Raw genomic sequence first — 26209 nt, 5'->3', positions numbered from 1 at the left:
AAATATCGCTGCTATCAAGTTCTGATGCGTCGGGGAATGCTGCTGCAGGTTCATTCTCTGTCATTTCAACATCTGCTACCTCAACATTGATGGGAGAACGCAACAATGTCGACAGCTTTTTTGGTGGCAATTTTTTGGCGGGTGTAGATTGTGTGAATTGATCTGCGACTACTTCAGAGTTATCTTTAATACTTCCAGTATCATGCTGTTGCGGTGGTGCGGTCGTACTGTAGCAATGGTCCAATAAAACTTTGCTGGATTCTTCGGACACATTCATTTCATGTTCTGGCCATTGGACATGAGCATCCCGAGTCTCAACACGCCGCGTCTGAATTAATAGTTCTTCCATAGCCTCCATAGTGTAAATGGTCTGGCAAGCAACATCTCTCATTCGCTTCACTGTCTGTGTATGTATAGTTCGTAGACCCACGGGTAACTAGAGGAGAGATTGGAAAAGGGATGTTCAGTTTAAACACAAGATAAAGTATAGTACAATTGACTGGAAAAAAACATAAAATAGTCCCCAGCACAAACAAATTTCTAAAGTTATGAACTGTTTGTAACTAACCTTATTTTGGTTTCTTTTCTTTACAACTTTTTTGACTCGACCTTCAACATCTGCACGCTGTTGCTCTGATACGTATCCGCATGTCTCCCCTTCCTCTTGCGCTGCAACGACTATATTTTCTGTATCCGCATAGACAGCACGGAATGAGGCTCCATCGACTCCCTGAAATATAGTATTTTCATTACTGTGTATCAAAATATTGTTAGCGTAAAACGCACGTGAGGACGAACACACATGTACATCTCAATAGCCAAACACGATTTAAACATTGTGTGGAACAATCAAACGACAAGTATTCGAGCTCTGATGACCTAGTTTAATGGAGATGTCAGTATCCATACCTCTGGCTCTACATGGACTGCCACAAATGATTGTATTGAAGAGGAGGCATCAGCAACTCCCTGAAACACAGTACTTGCGTTAGTATGGTTTTCAACATCGTAAACATAACACACACTTGGGGTCGACGGCACAGGTACATATAAAGAGATAACCACAAATGTTGCATTGTCTAAAAGAATCAAGGAATATTTAAAAATGATCAGATTTAATCGACTTATTTCTCCGATTTCTTTACATATGCATCATCTAAATGGGATCTTGTGATTGTAGTGGAAGCTCCATCATCTCCCTGAAACACAGTACTTGCGTTAATAGGGAAGAAAGTATAGCAAATGGAATCACGTTATATGATCACGCTCGATGGAGCTGTCAGTATCCATACCTCATGCTGCTGAAGAATATCTAGGGCTGTTATCAATGTGGTGCGCACTTCCGAAAGCTGTTGCGCCGATTCGTATCCGCATGGTCCCGCTTCCACCGGAATTACTTGAATGTCAGGCTGCACATCAAGTGCGTGGGTTGACGATTCAACAACAGCCTGAAACATAGTATTTGCATTAGTAAGGATTACAATATTGAAAACACAACAAACGCTTGGGGTCGACCGCACAGGTACATATCAACGGCTAACCACAAATGAAACATGGTGTAGAACAATCAAACGACAAGTGTTCCAGTCCTGATGATCACGGTCAGTTGAGCTGTCAATATCCATACCTCGGGCTGCTGAAGAACAACTAGGGCTGTTATCAATGTGGTGGACGCTTCAGAATCGCCCTGAAAGACAGTACTTGCATTAGTATGGATAACACTAATTATAACTGAAAACAAACACCAGGGGACGACAACTAAGGTGTATATCAAGTGGAAAGCACTAACCAAACAATTGGTAAAATAATTACACGATACATACAAACTATTACTTGACATGCATAAAACAAGTCTGTAGCGGAATAGCCAAGTATGATTACCTGATACGCGCTAGAAGTGGTTGATAACTGCGAGCACGTGACGGAAGTAGAATGTTCTTGCTTCAGATTCAAGGGATAGTCAAGAAGTTGTAAAGGTAAATTATTGTTTGATAATGAAATGCCAATATTTAAAATTGCCATGTAAGGAGACAGAATACTTGAGTAATGCACAATATAGCACAGTTCCCTGTGCCCATATATAGATTTCGTTTGTGGGATATGAAATCTAAAAATGGTATATTGATAAATGTCATTATTCAAAAAGCTATACACTTCTATCAATGGCGAAAGTATTACAAATTGGAAACAACACCTAAAATATCAATGAATCCATTCGGTTACCTACACACTACTGCAAGGCCTAAAGCTAAAAACGGACACTTGACTCACCAGTGGCGGATTGTGGATGAATAGAGTGGGAATAGCGTTTGCGAGCAATTTTCGTGTCGATCGCCATTTGTTCTTCTTTGTTACCCAAGATGTGGTGTACATGTTCGAGGGAAAGTGCCGGCTGCAGATGCGGTATCGATCACCCCTCTTGTCCGCAAAGACTTGTTGGACTCTACTTTCCAGCTCATCCAGTGAATATCCGCAATGTCTGACCCATTCTCTTATTCGATCAACAGTTTTCGGGAATACATGCATTGTAGTGCCTTCATATTTAGCATGGGTCTTCGAAGGGCAACCGCTAATCGAACAGGCAGGCATTGTTGAAAATTCTGAAAAGTAAATATGAAGATTATTATAAAACCTTGATGAATAAAAATGTCATAAAAAAGTAAATGAACCATACCATGCTCAATGCAAGGTTTGTTTTGGTCGCCGGAACTATACCAGTTCATCATGTGCGACTTAGTATTTGCATAAGTTACAGAAATTTCTGTTTTGTCTTGCACGAAAAGGAACCATGCTTACATTATAGACTGGACCCCCGAAGGATGTAATTCGATGACAATTGACACAGATGAAAATAAATAGATCTATTGATAGCATAACAATTGAAACTCAAGTCAATAGCAATGAGACCAATGATTATAGCTCTATTGGGTACTGTAATAGCAAATAGATTGAAATGTAAAAATGACCGAAATATGACTAGGATACATGGCCTTACCTTGACCAACAAACAGTTGGATTCAGCAGGCCGAGTAGTATATTGCAGGAGAACAGGTAGATGGCCACAGGTAGCACACTGACGAGTTTGCTCGAAGCGGTCACAGATAGCACGGCGACGAGCAGATTAGCATAGATCTCAGTGCTTCTCAGGTAGAAGGTTCAGGAGCTGACTTGCAAAGCACAAAGATGTTCTCATGAGACATATCAAGTGGTTTATAAAGTATTAGAAACAGGTGTGTGTTTGTGAATGAATGACGTGTGTATGTCGTGTTATTATGTTTATTGCAGGGGGGACGGCCTGCCTCAGGGGAGGCCTGCCTGGAGACACCGGGTCTGAGGAGGCCATGTGAGCGATGGCCCCTGGGGGTGGGATACCTTTTGAAGTGTACATGCTGTTTGGCACCTTGGCCGTTTGTGCCCGTCACAGTCCCCCATGCCAGCGCTCATCCCCGGGTGCGAACCGCCTGTGATAGAGGGGGGTGGGACGGATGGGCCGGTGGGCGTGCAGATAAGGCACAGGAAGACTGCTGAATGGAGACAAACTTATGTGGATTGCAGGGGGGCGGCCTGCCTCAGGGGAGGCCTGCCTGGAGACACTGGGTCTGAGGAGGCCATGTGAGCGATGGCCCCTGGGCGTGGGATACCTTTTGAAGTGTACATGCTGTTTGGCACCTTGGTTGTTTGCGCCCGTCCCTTGCCCTTATGTGATGTTAACTTTGCATGGCATTCGCGTAGATGGGAACACTGAGCAGGACACGGGGCATCCATTTTTGTACCCCCTTTCCACTCCATTTTGGTGACCAGGCCTTACTGCGATAGTACAGCGCGCAGAGCACATGGCCCACAGCCTCGTTCCCACTCTGACTGGAAAACTCCAGAGGTATTTGCAACAGCTAATAAATGTAACACATCACTCTCTGAGATCACGGTCCTGCATGTGAACCGGCCGGAACCAAGCACATGGCTCGTTCATCTCCACAAACGTGTCCTTGCCCACGCACCCTCGCCAGTGGAAAGTTACTGCCATTATGACCCTGTGTCCCTGCAAGGTATTCTCTTCATGTGCCAGACCACTGACCACGCCATGATGGCCACCTAGCGGATCCCCAGCTAACATTAGACCCCTACTGCAGTATATCGTTGCCTATCAATAACAAATTCCACATATCAGCGATTCTTGTGAGCACAGACCCACACTTCAAACACTGTATTATAGTGGTCAAGACCCTTGACCTAAGGCCTGTATAATCCAATGTTCATTGATAGTATTGATATGTGTGACTTTTATAGAGACATAACCGACTGAAAGACTTTGAACAAGTGTTATTTAGTGCATGCATTATTGATAATATATTATGTTAGCTTAGATAGTGACCACCCCGCTTCACAGCGACCTGAACTTTACCCATTCCGAGCACAGGTGTCTGACGTCCATCCTTGAATGGAGACACACTTGATTGATTTAAAAAATCGAAACAACCGGTATTAAAATATATGTGGTTTTATTTTGTAGCTTATTTTGATGACACATAAATACAAAAGTTTACAAATTGTACAGTTCAGGTTGCAGCACAACGAGAGAAAATCCCCTGTACTGACCGCTGTCGCTCGGAAACGTTTCTCTTATGGCACGAACGGCAGAGGTGGGTATCGCTTTTCGAATGCGGTGTCCAAGCCTCCCGTGAAGCCACCATGTAAAGGAACGATAGGCCACCAGCCTGTACCATCTGTGTAAAGCAATGAAACAAACTGTTTTTAAATGACCAAGATAAGTTTAATAAATGTTTGTCAATGACAATTCTTGTAACTAATGGAATTCTGCTCGGACAAATGCTATCTAGTCACTGCACACTATTGAAAGACTTTCATGCGTTACAATGATATGTATATGTAATTTTGGATATAGTAGAAGACCATGAAATGGGAGTGGCATGACAAGCAGAATATACTTACTCGTTAGTCGGATTACGAGGACGAACAGTTGCGCGAAGTTTGTGCATAAGCACCATCATTATCCTCAACACGGACCATGTGAGGCAGGCTGCCCTGAAGTCTGGCAGCTCGGTGATGCATTGCGGTCGTGGCTCGCCTTCCGAAATCTAGGCCACGCATCCCAAGTTTTCACAGCAGCAGCAGTTCTCCTCCTCGGTCGGAATTAGCTCGCACCGATTGCATGTGCACCAGGTGGAAACACTGTCCATGCGACTAGGTCCAGTGTCTTCATCCGTTGATTCGTCCTGCCAACTGCTGTCCGAAGCCCCATCGTTTTCGTGTGTTTCCCTTTCCAGTAGTTCCGCCTCGGTATACTCGGGTTCGTACATGTAGGGCATTATTGTATCCATTGTGTGTTACACAAACTAAAATAATTGATAGCGGTCGTACTGGTATCTGTCCACACGGGCTACAAGCAACGAAGGTAGCTGACCAGAGCACAGAAACGAGTCACAGAATACTCAAAGTAACACAGAGAGAGGAATGGAATCGAAAATCTGCTGCTGTGTGTTGTGAAACGGTCTGTTTATACTTATTAAGGAAAGAGGCGTCCTGCCATTTCCATGGCGACACGTCATTAGCTGATGCGCAGCGAATGTTGACACGAAACGTGCTTTGGCGTTGTGAAATGGGCGGTACGCGTCTGCTGATGACAGGCTCAGGGGCGGGGGATATGATTTAGTGCCGCAAAAGCAGGTCAGCCAGGGCGATGGGGGAAATGATAGGATTATCACAAAATGGCAGCTCCCTGGTGCCTGTTTTCGCGTGCGTTTAATGGACGAAAACTTGGGTAAGGTCCATAGGACATTTTTCTAAAATCGAGCGACTTAGGCTTAAAAACACATGGGGCAATCAAAAATTTTGACCGAACCATTCCTTTAAGCAAAGGGGATATTCTTATATGTTCACATTGTTTTCCTGAATTCTCTATAGCATACCCACTGCCCTTGTAACTATACAAGTGGACTTTGGCAAATGTATGACATGTCCTTGCCTACTGCGTGCCTGCTGTGCACCATGAAGTTCTTGAAGGCACTCCTGGAGTCCCTGAAAGGCCTGATCCTAGAACATGTACTTTAAGGCTACCTGGTTTAGGTGCTCAGTGTGTGCAGCGTGCCCGTTTTCTTCCTTTCACTTAATCCTTTTCCTAAATATTGTACAGTTTAAAAAATGAAATATCCCTGCCAGATCAGAGTACAGCATTATGGAAAAGTGACGCGTTGCATGAGGATAGCACACACTATGCGTCCTTTAATCTGTCCCCCTCCCACGCTTATGTGCACACTATCATGCAGGACTGTGCTTGGCTGAGCTGCCACCATTTGACACTCTTTGCCAGCGTTGCCCTCCACTGGCCATGTCCCTGCTTTCAAAGCACCGCTACCCCCTGGTGTGATCTGGCTTGACCTGGGGCCTCGCTCTACATCAATTGGCGGTTGTGTTGATAAGTGCTATAGCTATAGCTAAAGCTAAAGCTCGAGCATGGGTACCTCTGTTGAGCTGCAGCTCAGATTTCTCCTGTAGATCCTAACAAGTGAAGCACTTTCCCAAGACCTGGCTCTTGATGGGGTTCTGCTGCCCAGAGAAGAATGGATGGAATCACTGTTCAAACCACAGCACTCATTTGCCTTACTGCTGAACAGTGCACTTGTGTTAAGGGTTTCCTGTAAGTAAAGAAGGTAGCGGATTGAGATCACCAACTCATTTCTTGCAGGTGACCAAAGACAAATTGTGGATTTCTGTCAATATTATAGGTCCTCACTCTGAAAATGTAAATTATGAAACACCAAAGTTTTAAAATGAAATCTCAAAAAATAAAGTACCTTGCTGTTTTCTTTGTTTTGCTATGCCGCTAAGTTTAAATGTGAAAACATTTATTTTCTTGGTGCATTTCATATGTCCTGTAGTCATGCATTTTATTTTAACATTATGATGGAGGTCACCCTCCATTACCCCTCTTTGCCTGTGGACAATTGCTCCTCCTTTGACAACTGTGTCCCATTCCCTTGTTTAAAATTAAATGAGTTGTCACCCTTCGCCCCCACGCTGAAACAGCAATACCTCTTCCTACAAATTACGCCTAATGGTTGCTTCTTTATCTCACGTTTTCTTCTTACGTTTGGTTGACCTATACGTATGTGTTTCCAAACTCATTTTCAAACTCAATTCTTTCAATCTTTTATTTTCGAATTTAACCCCAGATGCTTTGACCAGTGCCAACACAGCTTCGTTAAGCTTGACCCTTTTTGGCAAAGGTACTTAAGACAGCTTTTCCTCAGTCTGCAAACTTCCTTCGCATTCCTGTCTTTCATTGTTGCCAATGTCCAAATTACAGTAGGTGAGAATCTCTGCCAGTAGAAATGTTACTTTGAATTTATTGGCATGCACATCAATATTCATGATTGATTGTTGTGTTTGTAAATGAAAACTGCCCAGGTTGATGTTGCCGTAGAAAGTTTCCAACCTGTTGCCGTCTTGGACGCACCAGCCGTGAGGGAGGAGTCCTAAAGAACGGAGTCCGCATTGGTAGCAACAAAAGATACACACTGCCCTGCTTTCTATTTAGTACCAGGGAGCACTTTTGACAAAAGGATTCTTGAACCAGAAGCATTGTGATGTTACAAAGCAGAGGTGGTTCGTTCAAATGGAGCTTCACAAAGCTTTTTCTGTTGGTCAAGGACATGCGTGATTTCAATCAACAACAGTAGAGGGCATTCCTAACTGATATGTGCAACTACATACCTGTCTATGCCATCAGCTTGTGAGTGCAAGTGCCCACTGTTAGAATAAGCCATTGAATGTGTGTCTATTTTCTTTCAGAGTGATATGCTTGATGTCAATCAGATCATAAAGGAGCTGGCCTCGATGGTCTATGAACAAGGGGACACCATTGGTAAGTATCTCCTTTGGTACGTTATGGCTATATTTTTAGGTTTACTGTTAATCTCATGTGGCTGCTTAAAACTTCTGTCAGTGATTTAGCTCACAGCTTTGAAGGGCACTTTAACAAAGTCCTGGTTTTATTCTATGTTTTGCTTCACAGCTTAGACCTACCTCTCTAGGACACCAGGACAGTATTCATGCCAAACGAAGCTACATGTGGGGGAAAGCAAGTTGAATTTTAATATAGGGCAAGTAATAGGTTTAGGACATGGGTTTGTAGGAGCAAGGGATGTTGTAAGTAAAGAAGAGCCTTGGTCAATACATGTTTACAATGTGTTCTAGGCCTTAAGCAGAAGTTGTGGTTCTACTACATGGGGCAGAAGTGGGTGTATTTCTTTTGATGTGTGATCATATTATTTCAGCTGCGTGGAATCTAGTGTGGTTGACAATGGTTGGACCTAGTCTGCTTGTTTTTCTGGTTAAATTCTATATGACTTTATTTCGCTGGTCATATACCTTTTTTGATGTATTGTGCCCCAGATGTGCAATTTGCAAATAGGCTATTGAGGATTTGATTATGCGGAGGGCATTGGTCGAAATCGCACTCATGCCAGGAGTGAGCCTTCAGCAGACTGCCGCACTTATCCACAATTTAACTGTATGTGGTGATCATAATTGCCACACACGGGTTGTCATCATCTCTTGACCCAGTGGGAGCTTCAATCATTTTAACCCGCACTGCACAACTGAATTTCTCAACACATGTCGACCAAACATGATGTTTCGAGTTACGCATGTTGGTAGTTTTCAGCGTGTAATATAAGGGTGATCCTGGCAAGTACCCTTGAGATATAGGCCTGTTTCCATGTAAGAATTTGTTGCAGAAACAAACCAATGTAAAGAAAAAAACATATTTTATGAAACAAATAACAAGAAGCAAAGTCACAATAAAAATTGGATCTTACGACTCTTACACAAAGATACAGCCAGTGGTGGTTGTGTCTACTAAATGCCTTTAAGTTAAAAAAAAAAAAAAACTCAAACTCATATATCACTTATAGCAATATCTAGAAAATGGTTGTATTCTTCTTAGAACTTCTCATAATGCAACACGGAATCCTCTTTAACTAGTGATAGAGGGCATTCAATTGCCAGAACACAATATTGTACAAAATCTGTATTTGTGGAACACAACTCCAGTGATCTGCCTTCAACTCTGAAAGGGCATAGCAATTTTCCCTTCTAAGAAGATCCCTTCACTTTTGAAGCCAGCCTCTAGAAATTCAGTGTGTTTGACCTTTGTCTGGACAAAGTGGCTTCAGTTCTCTCAAAAACAGAAAGAGAATGTGATTTTCAAAACCCAGGCAGATCACTTCATCTAGTGTTGATTTGTTAGATTGTTGCCTGTGCAGTTTTTATGTACCTCACTCCATGATAACTATCCATTCTTATCTCCCGCTTATTCATGTGAGCATCCACACTAATTTTTTAATATACAGAGTCCCGTTCTCTTATCTTTATTCTTGTGTGTGTGTTTCCACGTCTTCATCATCTTCATGCTTGTTGCACATCATTGTGACGCCCGCGTCTTGTGCGGATCCCTCTAGAATACAAAGGGTGCAAGCTCTGTACTGTAGTGTCCCAATTCGTTAAAGAAATGCAACCATAACATGATATTGGAATCCAGCACTCAAGATATCTTTGACACTCACTGTTACAAACACGGAAACTGTGACTCCTGTCTTCAGTGCTAGTCCACAATGCTGAGGGTACAACATTTCAGCAAGACTAACTAGGTATCAAAATGCACACCCTCAAACAAGATTTGAAAAGTCAACCTGCTAGATTTAGAGCATATAGTACTTTTTCTATTCAAGTAGGAAAGAAAGTTTAAGCTGTTCCTGCCATTACAGAGTCCCCTTTCCCTGGCTTCTTCACAATTGCTGATTGTGCCATATTCTTCTCCCTCCACTTTCTGGCCGTAAACTGGATCAGAGGTTTACTTATGCTCTTTGAATAAGGAAGAATTGCTTGAGTCTAGAAACAGTTAAACCTCCTTCCAGAGGAGCCTCAGTATCGAGCTGCATGGCTTCTTCTCCTGGTGTCACAATGGTCTGTAATATCCTCTTCTTCAAAAGAGGACTCCGTCTCTCCTCCCTCCCCTTCCTCCTCTTCCTCCTCACCTTTACTTTTCCACGTGGGTTCTGGCTTCTTTTTCCCTTTATGTCCGGGTTTCTCCTTTTTTTTTAATGTAGATAAGGGCGCCCACGGAAGGACGCCACAGTGTCACCATATAGGTGAGCTGTGGGCAATCCTCTGTGGTGGCCAAATATGGGGAAAAAGCCAGAGGCACAAAAAACCCCAATGAAGTTCTCATGGATGGGAGAAAGTAAATCCTTGGCTCACTAGCAGACAAAGAAGCACTAAACCTGTGAGGATTCAGAAGTCCGAAGGCAGGCAAGGGTTCCGTTATACAGGTAGGCAGAGAAGGACAAGAAGGTAAGCAGAAGAAATCCGAGGGCAGTCAAAGGTTTCCAGTACACAGGTAAGCAGAACAACACAAGCGGGTTAAGCAGATGCAATCCAAGGGCAGGCAAAGGTTTCCGGTACACAGGTAAGCGGAACAATTCAAGCGGGTGAAGCATGAGCAATCCGAGGGCAGGCCAGGTATCCAGTATTCAGGTAAGCAAGCAGAGGAAAGAATAGACGGGGAAAACAGCAGGCAAGGGTAGGCGAGGATAGAAAAGACCTGGGGAAGAAAAGGAGGAACGGGTGGAAAGTCGAGTGGGACGAAGAAGGACTGCAAAGCGGCAAAAAGCAAGGAAGGAAGGAAGCGAAAAAGACAACGGGACAAAAGCTGGCGGGTGAGACCGCAAGAAAGAACACAGGAGCGAAGGCAACCGTAGGAGAAAAAACCTAGGTAATTTGAGGCGAATCCGACAACCGGAAGTGGCTGTAATTAACAACCGGCGCCGTGCGCGAAGCAAAAAGAACTAGACCTACACACGACGTAGCGGAGAACGTGATGGAACAATCAATGGCGGACCTCTCGTCCAGCGGTTCCAAACACGCCATCTCCCCCAGGTCATGACACCTGGTTATTAATTCACTCAAGCCAGCATCTTTAGGGACTGAAACAATTCCAGGTCTTAAAGCAGAAAACAAATTTAGGTAAGTACAGACAAGCACCAATTCAAAAGTAATGTAAACATAGAACACTATTAATGCATTAACAACAATCCACAACAAAAGGGTCAGTAAAGGTTCAAACTATGAACATTTTATTTTCTGTTTAGTGTCTGACAACAGTTAAACCTGTGGCATTCACAATATTTGCAAACCTCAACATTTTGTAGGCAGTTTGAGAAACCAGATGGTGTCTCACCCACTAGTCCCCGGGGATCTCTCGCTCTCAGGTGGCCCGGGCACAGCCATTGACTTTGGACCCTGGGGGTGGACCAGTGCGGAAGGATCTCCTGGATGAGGGGGTCTTCAGGGAGTCGGGGTGAAGCAGCCGATGGTGAAACGCAGTATTCCCCCATATTTTATCTAACCCGTTCTATTTTTTAGGATTCGCCGAGGTCCCAACTTCCGCCCGCCCCCTTTTTACACAAATACTGGGCCAAGGGAGAGGGTGACTTAGAGTAACAAAATTTACTTTAGCACATCATAATGAACATGTCCCGCTAATGGGGTCAGGCAAAGCCAGGCCCTTCATTCTAAGTGCATACACATGATACCAATTAGCTCTCCTCAAACGAATCAAAGGCAGAACCCAGAGACACACTCTGAGCAAGGCTGAACACGAGTACGAGCAGGGCTTCCAAGACGAAGGCAAACATACTGGAGCAGAGCGATGGACCAAATGCCGAAAGCAGCGGGCCGAAAACCCCAAGAGTTCCCTACTGGAGGTCGTTGCCTCCTACAGGCCATGAAATACACGTGGATAAGGCCTGATCCCACAAGTGAAGTCTGCATTGTGTTTCAAGGATGCCGGCGACCCTACTGGGTGAATGGCAGAGTTGGGGAGTCGAGACCAAGCCTGTGCTACTAACCTTGATTCGTGAATTGGAAATCGTAAAACCAAGAAAGAGACGCGCACAGCCAGTGAGTTGGCAAGCGACCTGAGAGACCGGTGTGTGTTAAAGTTTGAAGTAGCAACATTATATCACAAGTGAAGGTGTCATGCGTGTGGATGAGATGCGAAGTAAGGCAGACCTGTGAATGAATTTTGATGTAAGGTCAGCTGTGAAATCAATGATACTAAGTAACGGAGCGGTCCGGTGAAAGGAAGTAGCCCATGCGAAAGTCTCTGTAAAAGGTACATTGTTTGAAGTGATAAAGCGAATGAACAGCAAAAGTTAAGTAAGCACGATTAACTCCTACAGAAGGGGAGAGTGAAAGTTAAATTGTGAACTTTGAGTCAAAGTGGCCCTGCGGTGGTCTGTAAAGAAAGCCACGCACATTCGAAAGTCTTCACCATACGAAAGTGATCTGAGCCCAGCAGAGAGAGATGTGATGTATAATAAGCTTGGGAGGGGAGCCCCTTTGCAAGTTTTTGTTTAACTTTATTGTGAGAGGTCTGAGTCCGACTGTGGGAGATCTACATGAACTGTGTGGTGAAAGGTCTGAGCCCGACAGAGGGGGACCTATGTGAACGTTTTGTTGAAACATTATTTGGAAGTCAGGAAAAGAGACTTTAACGTGGAAGGACAGGTGGGCCTCGATCCACGTTTTGGAACTGTTTGTGTTAGAAACGGAACCAGAGTGTTTCATCCTGCCTACAGGGGACCGCCTTACTCCGTGAGGTCTAACGTGGGGAGGAGAGCTGGTTTAACCATATGTATTCTTCTGAAGACTGTTTTTTCTCTTTGTGTAAATTTCTCCTTTATACACTTTTTATACTAGAGATAGGGCAGGCATTAGGTTTTGTTAGCATATGCCACTATTGATTTGACGGACTCCACTGGGATTGCGTTATTTATTAAATGATGGACGAGACTACTCCTCGTTAAGTCATAAGCCGGAGTAGGAGTTTCTCCAGCCCCAACAACTTCAATAAAGATTTTACACATTATACCCATTTGTGCCAGTGTCATACTTGTGATAACATGCATTCCCTACAGCAGTAACCTTAACATTAAAAATAAATGTATCCCACTGATGTGTGTCTACATATATTTGAAGCTTGTGAATCTGTTTAGACTTGCATGCTTTGCATACGCAGCCATCTTGTGGTTGATGCAGAGTATTAAAAGTTGTTTGCGTCCAAAGTAAGTGTGTTGATATGGCCAGTGCGCAAATACATTGTGGGAGCACATACAGTATGTGTGATCACACGATGCACCATGTGTGGTCCTCCTAAGATTGTTTTGTCCCCGCCATCGATGTGTTCACGAGTGAGTCCAAGGAGACCCAAACTTTCGCACTGACTATTCCATACCCTGAAAATTGATGCCATCCATTGAGAACGACATTACTACTGGCACCATCAGATTTTGAAACAGAGGCAAGGACAAGAGATTAACCCAGCAGTTGTGCAGTAGGGACAGAGGGCAGGAATAGTTACTTGACAGCTTCAAAAACCCTGTTCACTGCTTTACGTTGTAAAACTACCAATGATTGATTGACTCTGAGGAAGACGTGTATGATGAAGTGTACTCCGAAGAGGAGGAAGAAAATATACACATCATTCTACAAACTATACCTATGACACCCATCACTAGAACTACTTTCAAAATACCCCAGAGAAGAGTAACACCTTTCTGCTTACTTGAAAACATCCGCAGAAAAGACAGTAAAGACCTACCTTCAAAGTGACGCAATTACCCAAGTCCCAAAGTGTAAACCTCATACAACCTGATGTTCTCAAGGTGGACATTGAGGGAGACGGATGATGAGATGAGGAGGCAGCAGTGGCTGAGGAGCCCACAGATTACCCAATGGATAGTGCAGATCTTTCTTCCTTTAGATCCATGACCGATAAATGCACTGCTCTTATAAAAAAAAAAAGGCTGCTGCAAAATGTGGCTTCATAACTGAAGTACAGGAGAGAGAGAGAGAGAGACAGAGAGAGAGAGAAAAAAAAAAAAAATATATATATAATCATTGCAGATACTAGCACAGCCTGTAGGGCATTGTATTGTGTGAGCTTTCTAAGAGGCTAACCTATGTTATCCGAAAAATCTTTTTATACTCAGTCTTACCAAATTCTTTCAGGGTCGTGTCGGCTGAGTAGTAAGGCAGACTCAAAAGATCAAGGGTACACTTAGAGACAGATAAGAGTTACACTCAGCAAGCGTAAGAATATACTGTTTATTATGCCCAACACATGCAAGTATAAAGTATGAATACTATACACTACAGTGCACACTCGTATACATATAGGTCTACACAGTAAGTAGGCCCAAAGAGGGATTACACAGCTCTTTCCAATGAAGTCTGTACTATTTCATTAAAATCTCAAGTAAAGTTGGAGAGGAAAGTGGTTAACATGGGTATAAATGGACCCTGCTTTTTAAGGCAGGCACCTTAGCATGAGCAGTGTTTCCCTAACATGAAAGGTAACTTCCATGTCTCATAGAGTTTAGTCAACAAGTGTACACACACCTAGAAAGGGCCTCAAATTCTCAATTGGGGGAAAAAGAGGATAAGTTGTTTAAAGGGCTACCTTAGAACTTATTTGTGTGTTTCTGCACCCTTTTTGCGGCTCTGTTTCTCACTGTTTTTGTTAGGTTTTACCTTTTTCAATGAGTTGTGGCTGAGCTCAGGAGGGGAAAAAAGGCAGAGAACTGAGGAATGGGGCCATAATGACATCACGTCCATAATCGACTGCTGCTGCATCTAGTCAAGAGGATTGACGGCTGAGTCAAGGTGCACTACGCCCCCCTGTTGAAAGGTTTGCTGACCAACTGACGCTGAAGGGATATCTATCTGATGACGAATCTGTGAGAGACGATTCCATAGAAAGAAGATCACGATAATGAATTTCTCCTTCTATTCTGGAGAAAGCTTTGACGGTCAACTGGATGTTCGACTTGGACTTTGCACACCCGCTCATCTGTCTTCACATTGTTTTTCAGGAGACTTCACCTGTTCTGGTACACGTGATCTTGATCCCGGTAAGCAGGAGAACGTGGTACCTGGAGTTGCTGGACATGTCCATCTGCCCTCCCTCGCGTTTTCTGATGTGTGGATAATATGCTCACCCATGCTACGGTTATGACAGTGCTCTGTGGTATGAGTGCTCTTGTTACAGATATGCAGTAAACCATCCAAAACCAAGTACCCAGAGGGTCAACTTGCGTCAAATGCTTTGATGAAAAGCTTTCTAAGCAAAGCAGAAAATAGAGGCAAAATGGTAGCGTGCTGTCATTAAGACATGCATTGTTTTTTCGGCACAGGTTTCAATCCAGTGACACAGGCAACTCTATTCAACATATTCCTATGACCCATACTCTTTAATGCATACTGATTGGAGTCCGTCCAACGGGGAATGGATCCAAACCTTTTGCACCGCAAAGAAACAACTTCTCCTTTGAGTTTGTGGCAACCGCCCACTCTGACTCCTCGCACCAGACGCACCTGTCAATCCTCGCCAGGACTGGACGCTCACTGCACCGCTGCAATCTTTTTCTTTCACCTCTTCCTCTCATGAAACATATTTTATTTTGAATTCCTTACACTGTCTGTCGCACCTCGAGAATCACCGCTATACTTCCTCATGCCGGTGATAACAGGATTTACCTCATGCATCGGGAAATTCCCAGCCTTTGACAAGCACAGTCTCTGTTTTAGATGTCTGGGCACCGATCATGTCTGGAACGCTTGCACATTGTGTTCGACTTTTGGTTCCTGTGCGTTTCGTTAATGACTTAATGGATGCAGGGATCTTTTAGGTTCTTTCCCACTGCGTTAATGTGAAGGAGTTCATCAGAAACTCAGCAAGTCCTTCACTCACCACGGGCGGGAATGTGCGCCAGACCCAAGGCCACAGCAGCCGACACCGGCTCTATGGTTGAGGGCTCGTGGGATTCCAGAACCGGGATAGGTTCTGAGGGGAATGGGTTACCAGCAACGTCCTCACTGAGAGTACTTTGGTATCTACTGGGCCTACGCTTGAGACTCATCATCCCTGCTACTGGGATACATCCTGAAGGGTCTCTTGAGACCTCACTCTGGAGGCTCCATGTTGGTAGATAAAAATGCTTGTGTCCCTGACTTTTCAGGTTGCAGTCTTCACAAAATGGCACAGCAAAATAAACTCACTATTCCCAAAGACGTCTGCCACTGGCATAGACCTCCATGTCATTGACCCTGGATAACAGGCCAGTTTTTTGCCAGGGAGCTGGCCACGAGGTCTGCACCCAGTGACTTCGAATCTCCAGTGCCTCTGCCACGCAGTGTGCCAAAAGGATAATTCATGCCCTTTTCGGGCTGTTAGTCCAAATGGCACATAGCTGCAGCTCCATCATCTGAACCTCCTTCATGGACGGCTCAACATAAACAACCATACTGGGATCCATCTACGTTTTCAACTGGGCCAAGGAGAGAATCGCTGCAACTGTACCGAAAAGTGTGGCAAGTGGTCCCTCCACTAGCAGTGCACATGCCAATGCTGCTACACCACCTAATGGCAGCACAGCACACACAGCTGCAATCGCCGCTCACCGACCAGACCCTGTGAAGATTTGCGAGGAGCCACATGCTGCCACCCATGCCTCAATACCGGCACCCATCCATCTGCCCCTTGACTCACCCTTTGTACCCATCCAATGCCATCAGCAGCTTAACACGGAAACAAGGAGCGACAATGATGCCATTAGACCACCAGACTCAGGTTAGAGGGGGTTTAGGTCCCCCTGCTTCAGCCCGAGCTCTGTCAGTAGCCCTCAACGTGTGTCTCTGCATTCCGTTGATGCGAGGAGGCTGGACATGACATAACAATGCCAGGTACCCATTGCGAACATTGCTGAAATGCAGGTACAGCATTGGCAGGCATTTTGTGACTCAATGCAGGGCTCAGCACACAGAATTCCCAGGTCCATGGATTGTCACTGGCAACTGCTGCCATTACTGTTGTGGGCCAGAGGGTGAGGGGGCTCGCTGCAGGCATTCCTGCATGTTCTGAATCAATTCTCAGCAGCATGCGCCTGACCCTTCAGCACATCTGGGGCCAGTAGTCTGACACATCCACCTCGATCACCCCCACGGGGGGGGGGGGGCGAGGGGTAGTTGTCTGGGAACTCCCTGCGAAATGTGTCCTGTTCACTGTCGGAACAGCCTAGCAAGGGCAATAGGCCACGGAAATGACATTATTTTTGTTGACACTATTTCACCGAGCACAAGGGAGGTGTGTGGAAATGGGTTTTAGGGATTGAATAAGGTGGGTGGGAATGGGCGTTTTGTACAGTTCTCAACAAAAAACATGTACCCTTGAACACATGCAAGGGCAATGCCTTTTTCTGTAACAGCAATCTATTTAATATGTGGCTATGAACAAAAGTATGCTGCAGGTGCAAGGAAATGTGTCTAGAAAAAATTGTCCTTGCCTTTCTCACGCTCACTGTGTGGCAGCACTTCATCTTCAGAAAGTGCATCTTTGTCCTCTAGGGGAGGCATGTCATCATCAGGGAGCACGGGAACATGCTGCCTGAGGCAAAAGTTGTGCAGCATGGCATTGAAGACAAAGATTTGCTCAACCTTCTCTCGCCTGTACATCCAGGCCCCTCTGATCCAGTGAAGACACCGGACACTTCCCTTCCGTAGGCGAAAGGTCCGATCGATGAACATCCTGGTCCTTACATGTGCCTCATTGTAGGCTACCTCCTATGGTGTACGTGGATTGTGCACAGTTGTCATCAGCCATGGGAGTTGGGGTTATACAGTGTCACCTGCAAGGGCAAAGGTCACAGGTGTTAGTCACAGTGCATTGAGGATGTGTGGCATTTTTCATGGCATGTTGATGGGATACTCTATTGATTCAGGTATGGCACATTGTTGTACATCATGGTTTTCTGTCCCAGAAATTGAATGATGTGCGACACATGTGCATTACCACTTTGAGATACCCCGTACACACAGCTCACAACCACCAGTTGTTACATTCATGACCTGTGATATGATTTGCAATGTCAATGTTGTCTGTGTTGGACCTATGCAGTGCTGTCAAGCATTTGCCCTGATGAAAGTTAGGTTATTGTTGTGCATGTTTGAGGTTTCTGCGTTCCTGGTGTTATGGATGCACGTACATGGTTTGCAGTTTACATGCCACCACTGCCTGCCAGTGTCGCATTATTATTGTGTAGTGGTGAGGTCTGCTAGTAGCTGTGTAGGTATTTGTTCCCTGTGTATAGTGGTACCTGTAGTCCTCTCTTTGTGGATTAGTTATCTGTTTGAACAATATGCGTTACTGACATTCTACTGAATGGTCTTGCAGGGCTTAGTCCTGTGGGTTGGTGGATGTCATGTGTGGGTTGTGAGAGCAGGTCCTGAATGCGCTGGGCCTTGACAGGGCATGCATTTCTTAGTAGTTATAATGGACTACCACCCCCTTCATGTACTATTTGATTTGTGATGCAAGATTATGTGTGATGGCACTTGTACTTAACTAGTATCCATTTCCATTGCCCTCTGTGGCTCTCCATGAACGCAGGCAGTGTGCTCTTCCTCGGGACCATGGCATCATTGTTGGAACCGGGAAAGCAGACGCAGCAGTGTGTGATGGTGAGGTCAGCATTGCAGGTCACATGTACATTCATTGAATGATGCTGCATACCTTTGCGGTGTACTGCTTCTGCTGCCAGGAGGGCAGACCACTCCACATGGCAGCATTCCAGAGCAGCAATAACGCTGGGCCGGTAGGCTGCTGATTAAAAATGTGCCTTAGTGGCATTTATCTGTGCTGGGGTGGTAGGCAGGGAGATGTGCTCAATCACAACACAAAATGTGGGCTGACATGCCTTGCATGTCAGCCCACATTTTGTGTGCATACACATTTTGTGTGCATACACAGTGCGCTGGTAGGTGCCACTTGCTAGAAAATGCAGCAACGAAACAAGCTTCAGAAGCTGGGGTAAGGCAGTTATGATGTTGATCCTGCTCTGGGTGTCGTTGTGGTTCAGCGAGAGTAGCTCTGTAATTGTCTCCCTGTTAAGCTGGTACAGGGTTAGCAGCTGGACATCTGTTAAATGCCCATGGTGAGGGCCTGACGCGGGAAATATGCCAGTTTGTAACTGCTAGTGGCAGCATAGTGTTGGAAAGTGTGTTTGGGGCAGGTGTGGGCCTTATGCATTATTTCTATTTGGATTCAGTGCACCTATGGCTTAATTGTCATCACCTATGTGCTTTAACCTGCACTTTTTAGGAGGAGGTTAGTATTGGGGAGAATTCTCATTTTCTCCAGCATTGGATCTTTCATGGATTCACATGCTTAGAATATTCCCCGTCGACAGACTGGGAACCCTCGGTAAGCTTATAAAGCCTTTTCCCGTAGGAAAACATTTGACACTTTTGTGTCCTATCTACGTTGTTTTTGGGCTGCGCACGCACGCCCCACTAGGACGTAGTGGTATAAATGCCCCGCCCCCGCAGCTCCCTTCAGATTCCAACCGTCTCCAAAGTGGGAACACCTTGTGTATTTTCTACTTGGTTAGGTTGTGCTGTTGCGGTTTTTTCTCCTAATGTCGGGAAAAGCACTGTTCTGCCCGTGTGCTACGTGTGGACTAAAGGTGTACGAGGGGGACGGACATATGGACTGCATTTACTGTCTGCACCCCCATCACTCGGCTGACAAATGCGACATATGTAAGGGCTTCTCCCAGAAGACTCTTAAGGATCGGAGTCGCAGACTTGTCGCATGGTTGAACGACGGAGCGGGGGCATACCCGCCTTCGGAAGTGGGCTCCACACGCAGCGCGGCCTCGGTGTCAAAATCTTCAGGGGCCCCGCGCCGCTCATCGTCATCGGGACCCCCGGTAAAGAAATCGAGTCCGGTGGACAAGGAATCGTCGGTAGGCCATTCCAGGGACTCTTCTTAAAAGAAGGCCTCTTCGTCCTCATCTTCAGCGAGGAAAGATAAAGACAAATCTAAATCCTCCTTGGGCGATCGTCATAGATCGACCTTGAGTTGAGAGACGGAGAAACGCAGGTCGAGTTCAGAAAAGGCAGGAGCAACGCATAAGCCTGCGCGACCACCACCGTCGTCGATGGTTGGGCAGTCGTCAACTACTTCTCTCCCGCTGACGCAGTTGACATCCGTTCCTGGATTGCAGGCGGCGACGACGACGTGGCCAACTATTGCTTCGTCGACGGATATCCCGCAAGAGGCCTGGCGTCCAGAGGTCTACGACCCAATTTTGTCGGACACACTTCTACAGCAGGAGGCCTTGTCGGTGTCCTCGGGAGACGAGGGCAAAAGGATAGCTGCCCCTGCAGACCTGGGGTTACATGTTACCACACCTTTCTCCGGGAGCATTTCGGGCTCTGTCCCCCTGCTCAATCCGCAATCGGTTTTATCGTTGGAAGTTTTGTCCACGCTGCAAACTCTGCTGAGGACACTGGATGACAGACTGCCTCGAACAACTCCGGCCTAGTTGGTCGTCGACGACCCGGGCCCGTCTCGCCGCCCTCCACTTTCAACCCCCGCGGCAGGGCTTCCAGAAGCAAGTCTCTCGGCCCCACGCCACGAGGAAGGGGAACTGTTGGATTCGGAATCAGGCAGCAGAGCGTCGTCGGTGGTCTCCCTTTCCCCCTCCAGGGATCCGACCTAGGAGTCCGATGCAGAATTGGAAACCCCGAGGAGCCCGGCTTAGCCATCTCCCCCAGACGATATCGGGTCATTTCACAACATGATGGCCAGGGCTTGCACGGAATTCGGGCTGGTCCAAGAAGAAGAAAAGAAGGACTTTTTTCTTTTCGACCACATGGGTCAAAGGAGAAGGTCAGTGTTTTCAGTGCCCATCCTGGATCATGTGTGGAAGGAAGGTCTTCAAACCATGTGTCACCCTTTCTCAGAGCCAGTGATGAAGGGTTGCCTAGAGAAAAAATTCAAAGCCCCGGACTCTACTCCCAAGTGCCTTTCCTCACAACCAACACCTGACTCTGTGGTATCGGCGGCGGTGGCGAGAAAGGCAAGGGCTCAACACAAGTGTACGACCCCCCCGGAAAGTGATGCTAGACGCCAGGATGCGTTCGGCAAACAAGTCCTGTCGGTAGGTGCTACCACAGTGAAGGCGGCCAATTCTCTTGCCATAGTTGCTAGATACGACAGGGAGATGTGGCATCGGTTGGCGCCTATACTCGAACACCTTCCAGATGAACATCAGAAAGCAGCTATGTTGCTGGTCAAGGAAGGTGAGGAGGCTTCACATCATGCCATTAACATCGCAGTAGACCTTGCGGAGTCGGGGTTTAAGCAGGTGAACAATGGCGTAGTTCTCCGACGACAGGCATGGCTGAAATGCACCAACTTCCGACCGGAGGTGCAGTACAAGGTACTGGATATGCCTTTTGAAGGAGACCTCCTCTTCGGCGAGAAGGTCGGCGAAGCCCTGAAGTGCATGAAGGAGGACTCGGACACGGCGCATTCCTTGGGGGCCCACCAGAGTGGTCGGGGTTTCCGATCTTTTCGTCCCTTCAGAGGAGCATTGGGGAATTCCAGATTTTCATTGAGGGACCAACCCTCCGGTAGGCCAGCATATTCCTCTCAGGGATACAGGCAAGCTTCGCAAGCGGCTAAACGTCGCCGGGACTACCAAGCTCCCAAGAAGAGAGCAGGTTACTCGTCGTCAACGAGGGATAAACGGAGCAAGGACCAGCAATGACGGGCATCGGAACGTTCTGGGGGGCAGAGTATCATGTTACATCAACGAATGGGAGCTAATAACAGATCAATGGGTGTTGGACACTGTAAAATACGGACATTCCCTGCAATTCAAGAGCAACCCTCCGCATATTCCACCGGCTTGTGTAGCTCATTCCCATCTGAGCGTGTTGCTGCAAGAAGTAGCACGTATGCTACAAAAAGGGGCTATAAGAACTGGTCCCGTCGTCACAAAGGGGTCAAGGGGTTTATTCCCGATACTTTGTGGTGAAAAATGGAAAGTGGCGTCCCATCCTAGATCTGCGCGAACTAAACAAGTCGTTGAAAAACATAAAGTTCAAGATGCTCACGCTCCAGGAGGTGATCAGGTCAGTTCAAGAAGGGGATTTTCTGGCGTCTCTGGACCTGCAGGACGCGTACTTCCACATACTGATGTGTAGGCGACACAAGAAGTACCTAAGGTTTGTGGTAGGGCGGACTCACTACCAGTTCACAGTTCTTCCTTTTGGACTGAAATCTTCCCCCAGAACGTTCACGAAATACCTGGCTCCGGTGGCAGCCTGGCTGAGAAGGCAAGGCCACCATGTATACCCGTATCTCGACGACTGGTTGGTGAGGGGGTCCTCCCCGGCGTCGACGCACAAGAGTCTACAGGACACCATGAGCTTCTTGCAACGATTGGGGTTTGCAATAAACTTCGAAAAATCCTTGTTAACGCCGTCCAAAAGCTTGGTGTTTCTGGGTGCACAGTTCGAGACCCAGTTAGGATTAGTCAGACCATCCCTCGACAAGATCACCAGGCTCAGTCGATTGGCAGGTCAGTTGAAAATCAATTCCAGGCTGTCGGTGAGAAAATATACATCAATCCTGGGAGCTATGGCGTCCTGCATTCCTCTGGTGCCCAACTGCCGCCTTTTCATGAGGCCAGTGCAACAGTTTTTGGCGGATCGTTGGACGCAGGCTCAGGGCCTCTGGTCAGACAAACTGACCGTCGACGATGACAAGCTCCTATCAACTCTTCGGTGGTGGAAGAGAGTTCAGAATATTTCCAAAGGAGTACCCCTACAGGAGCCGGAGTTCTGGTTCACTGTGGTGACGGACGAGTCCCTAACTGGCTGGGGAGCGCACATGGGCACTCTGCAGACACAAGGCCGTTGGTCTCAGAAGGAATCTCTCCTGCACATCAACGTTCTGGAATTGAGAGCGGTCCGCTGGGCCCTGAGGGCGTTCCTGCTTCACATCAGGGGATCCACAGTGAGAGTTTTGACGGACAACACCACGGCAATGTTTTACTTAAGGAAGCAAGCAGGTACGCGATCCAGAACCCTCTCCATCGAGGCTCAGAAGGTGTGGCACTGGGCTCTAAAACACGATATATCCATCATAGCTCATCACCTGCCAGGAGTGAGGAACGAGCAGGCGGACTCGCTCAGCAGAAATATGGACCAGATTCACGAGTGGGAAATAAACACTGATCAATTGTCGAAGGTCTTCGAGAAATGGGGGCGACCCCCGCTGGATCTCTTCGCCACGAAGGCGAGCAAGAAGTGCGAGATGTACGCCAGCAGGTGCCACAGGAAGATTCGGTGGGAGAAGCGTTTTCCTTCCCGTGGACGGGCAAGTTCCTCTACGCCTTCCCTCCATTCCCGCTGATACGGAGAACTCTGCAGTGGATACGCAGGTACAGGTGCCGAGTCATCCTGATAGCGCCGTGTTGGCCGAGGCAACCATGGTTTTCCGACCTGCTTCATCTGTCAGCGGATCACCCGATAACGTTCCCGAAGGTGCCCAACCTCTTGTCCCGGGACAAAGGAATGGTGTGGCATCACAACCTGAGCAGCCTCAACCTCACAGCATGGCTCCTGACTTTTCAGAATTTGGTGCCTTGAACATTCCCTTGGACTGTCAGAAGATATTACAGGCTGCGCGGGCCCCGTCCACCAACAAGTCCTACAGGTGTAAGTGGAGGAGATTCTGTACGTGGTGCCAAGGACAGGCAGGAGTGGAACCTCTGAGGGTTACTCCGGAACAGCTTCTCCCGTATTTACTACATTTGGCGAAGAGTGGTTTGTCTTTTTCATCTCTAAAGGTTCCCCTGGCGGCCATCTCTAGGTTCACAAGAGGGAGGAAATCAACGCCCTTATTTAGTGACAGGTTAGTGAAACACTTCATGAGCGGTTTGTTCCGGACATTTCCCCCGGTTAAGTGTTTTCCACCGACGTGGAGCCTTAACATGGTATTTGCAGGGTTAATGAAACCACCCTTTGAGCCAAGGGCCACGTCGTCGAGTTTTTATCATGGAAAGTGGCTTTTCTAATAGCCATAACATCGGCTAGACGGATCTCAGAGTTGCAGGCATTGGTCATAGACCCTCCATATCTCAGATTTTTCAAAGACAAAGCGATCTTGTCAACGAGTCTGGGTTTCATCCCGAAAGTTCCTATGACTTATAATAAACATTCATCCATTGTCCTGCCCACCTTCTTCGCGACTCCCTCATCAGCTGCAGAAAAGGTCTTGCATACCCTGGATGTCAAGAGAGCTCTAAAATTTTACCTTCATCGAAATCAACAACTTCGATCTACGCAGCAACTCTTCGTTGCATATGGGCCTTCGGCAAAGGGGAAGGCAATTTCAAAACAAGGACTGGCCCGATGGGTCTCGTCGATGATTGCCTTCTGTCACTCAAAAGCAGGAAAACCGCTACAAGGACGTCCGAGAGCTCACTCGGCCAGGGCGACTTTGTCGTCGACGGCGTTGTGGGCGGGGATTCCACAGACATACATTTGCATGGCGGCAGCATGGTCCGTGCCCCATACATTCACCCACCACTACTGCCTCGAACGACAGCATGCGGACGAGATACAAATGGGACGAGCAGTCTTGCGACATCTCTTTCAATAAGGTAAGCCCTTTCTCTTCGAGAAGGGTCTATGCTGGTTTGGATATGTAATTGTATATGCATATATATACATAGATATATGTACGAATATACGCATGGAGGTAAACGCGTGTGTTTTAGGTATCCTTTTTTGGCTTGTATAAATATTGCTCGGTGCAGTACTGTGGCATGTTGTTAATCTCGAATCTTATGTGATCATGATTCGCCTTTTGCAGGATGGGGTGGGTGCTGGATTGCATTTACACCTCCTCCATTGTTTCAAGTTCACTGCTGTGCATTCTATTCTAAGCATGTGAAAGATCCAATGCTGGAGAAGGGAATAGTTTCTTACCTGTAATTTCTCCAGCATTGGTATCTTTCATGGATTCACATGCGCCCTCCGGCCTCCCCAAAATGCAATCTTCTGATAGTTTTTGATTCACCCCGTTCCACTTTGGAGGGGTCGAAATCTGAAGGGAGCTGCGGGGGCGGGGCATTTATACCACTACGTCCTAGTGGTGCGTGCGTGTGCGGCCCAAAAACGACGTAGATAGGACACAAAAGTGTTGAACGTTTTCCTACGGGAAAAGGCTTTATAAGCTTACCGAGGGTTCCCAGTCTGTCGACGGGGAATATTCTAAGCATGTGAATCCATGAAAGATACCAATGCTGGAGAAATGGAGTTACAGGTAAGAAACTATTCGCTTATGGCTAATTTCCCTCACCTAGTGAGTCCCCCAGCAGCTTTGCTGGATTTCTGGAGTTTATTTTTTCACTTGGTAAGAGTGTGAGCTTTTCCTCCACTCTTACCCATGTTTTGCCATGTGTCTTTTACCTGTTTTTGTGATTGTGGACTCTGCAGTACACCACTTCAGTAGTCCCCTTCTTTTGTGTGTTACACAGCACCTTCAGTGCAGTGACACAGGGTTGTCTTTTAGACTTCCCACCGACTCAATTTCTGAGGCTGACTACAGTCCCCCAGAAAAGGGTAAAGTTGCCATTAACTTTACTTAGTCATTTAACCACAGATCCAGTACACCCCATCTTACTTGGAGTACTGGAAAGGGTTACTCCGTATCCCTTTTTATCTGTACCTCCTAGAGCATTGTTTCGTTCTTTTAACATTTAGACTTGGCTGGTGGCAGTGTTATCTACCCTAACTTTTCTACCGCGATTAGATTATATAAACGTGGTATTGTTTTAGGCTATTATATTAGCCTCAAACTTATACCCTCTTGACCAAATACGGCCCCGGTCTGGTTTATTCGCCATTTCTTTTTGTTAAAGTCCTTCTTGTGTTTTACTTTGCGCAGCAAACCCGGTTTGCCTCCTTTGTTCACTGCCTTTTTGGTGGGCTTCTGCCAAGAAGCCCTCCTCCAGGCGCCTGGGTGTCTAGGTGGGCTGAATGTGAGGGAGGGGTGTAGTCACCCCCTGCACAGGGTATCCTAGGAAACCCAAGTCGCACTTTGCCATGATTGGCTGAGGTGGTTGTCTGTGCTGGACAACCCCCCCCCTGCTGCGTGATTGACAGCCAGTCTGTGTGAATGGGGGATTTTCGCATAAAAGGCAGGTCTCTTGGGCTAGAAGTGAGAGTCGCCACTGGAACTACAAGGAACCGAAGAGAAGCAGAGAAG

The 26209-nt window shown here is 46.5% G+C and overlaps 1 protein-coding gene across 4 annotated transcripts in view; it reads left to right on the top strand.

The window, feature by feature from the left end:
• The window catches only part of TSNARE1 (t-SNARE domain containing 1), a 1594453-nt gene that overhangs the window by 1459349 nt on the left and 108895 nt on the right, over positions 1–26209 (top strand). For all 4 annotated transcript variants that reach the window (XM_069621720.1, XM_069621721.1, XM_069621722.1 and 1 more), the window contains one exon: positions 7810–7882. In XM_069621720.1, coding sequence (XP_069477821.1) covers positions 7810–7882 — 73 coding nt within the window. The remainder of the gene's footprint in view (positions 1–7809; positions 7883–26209) is intronic.

This window comes from Ambystoma mexicanum, chromosome 5q (genome assembly GCF_040938575.1).
Source record: "Ambystoma mexicanum isolate Mex_15411 chromosome 5q, UKY_AmexF1_1, whole genome shotgun sequence".
Taxonomy (NCBI): Eukaryota; Metazoa; Chordata; class Amphibia; order Caudata; family Ambystomatidae; genus Ambystoma; species Ambystoma mexicanum.
The sequence above is the reverse complement of the archived record's forward strand: the minus strand, read 5'-3'. Positions and strand labels throughout refer to the sequence as shown.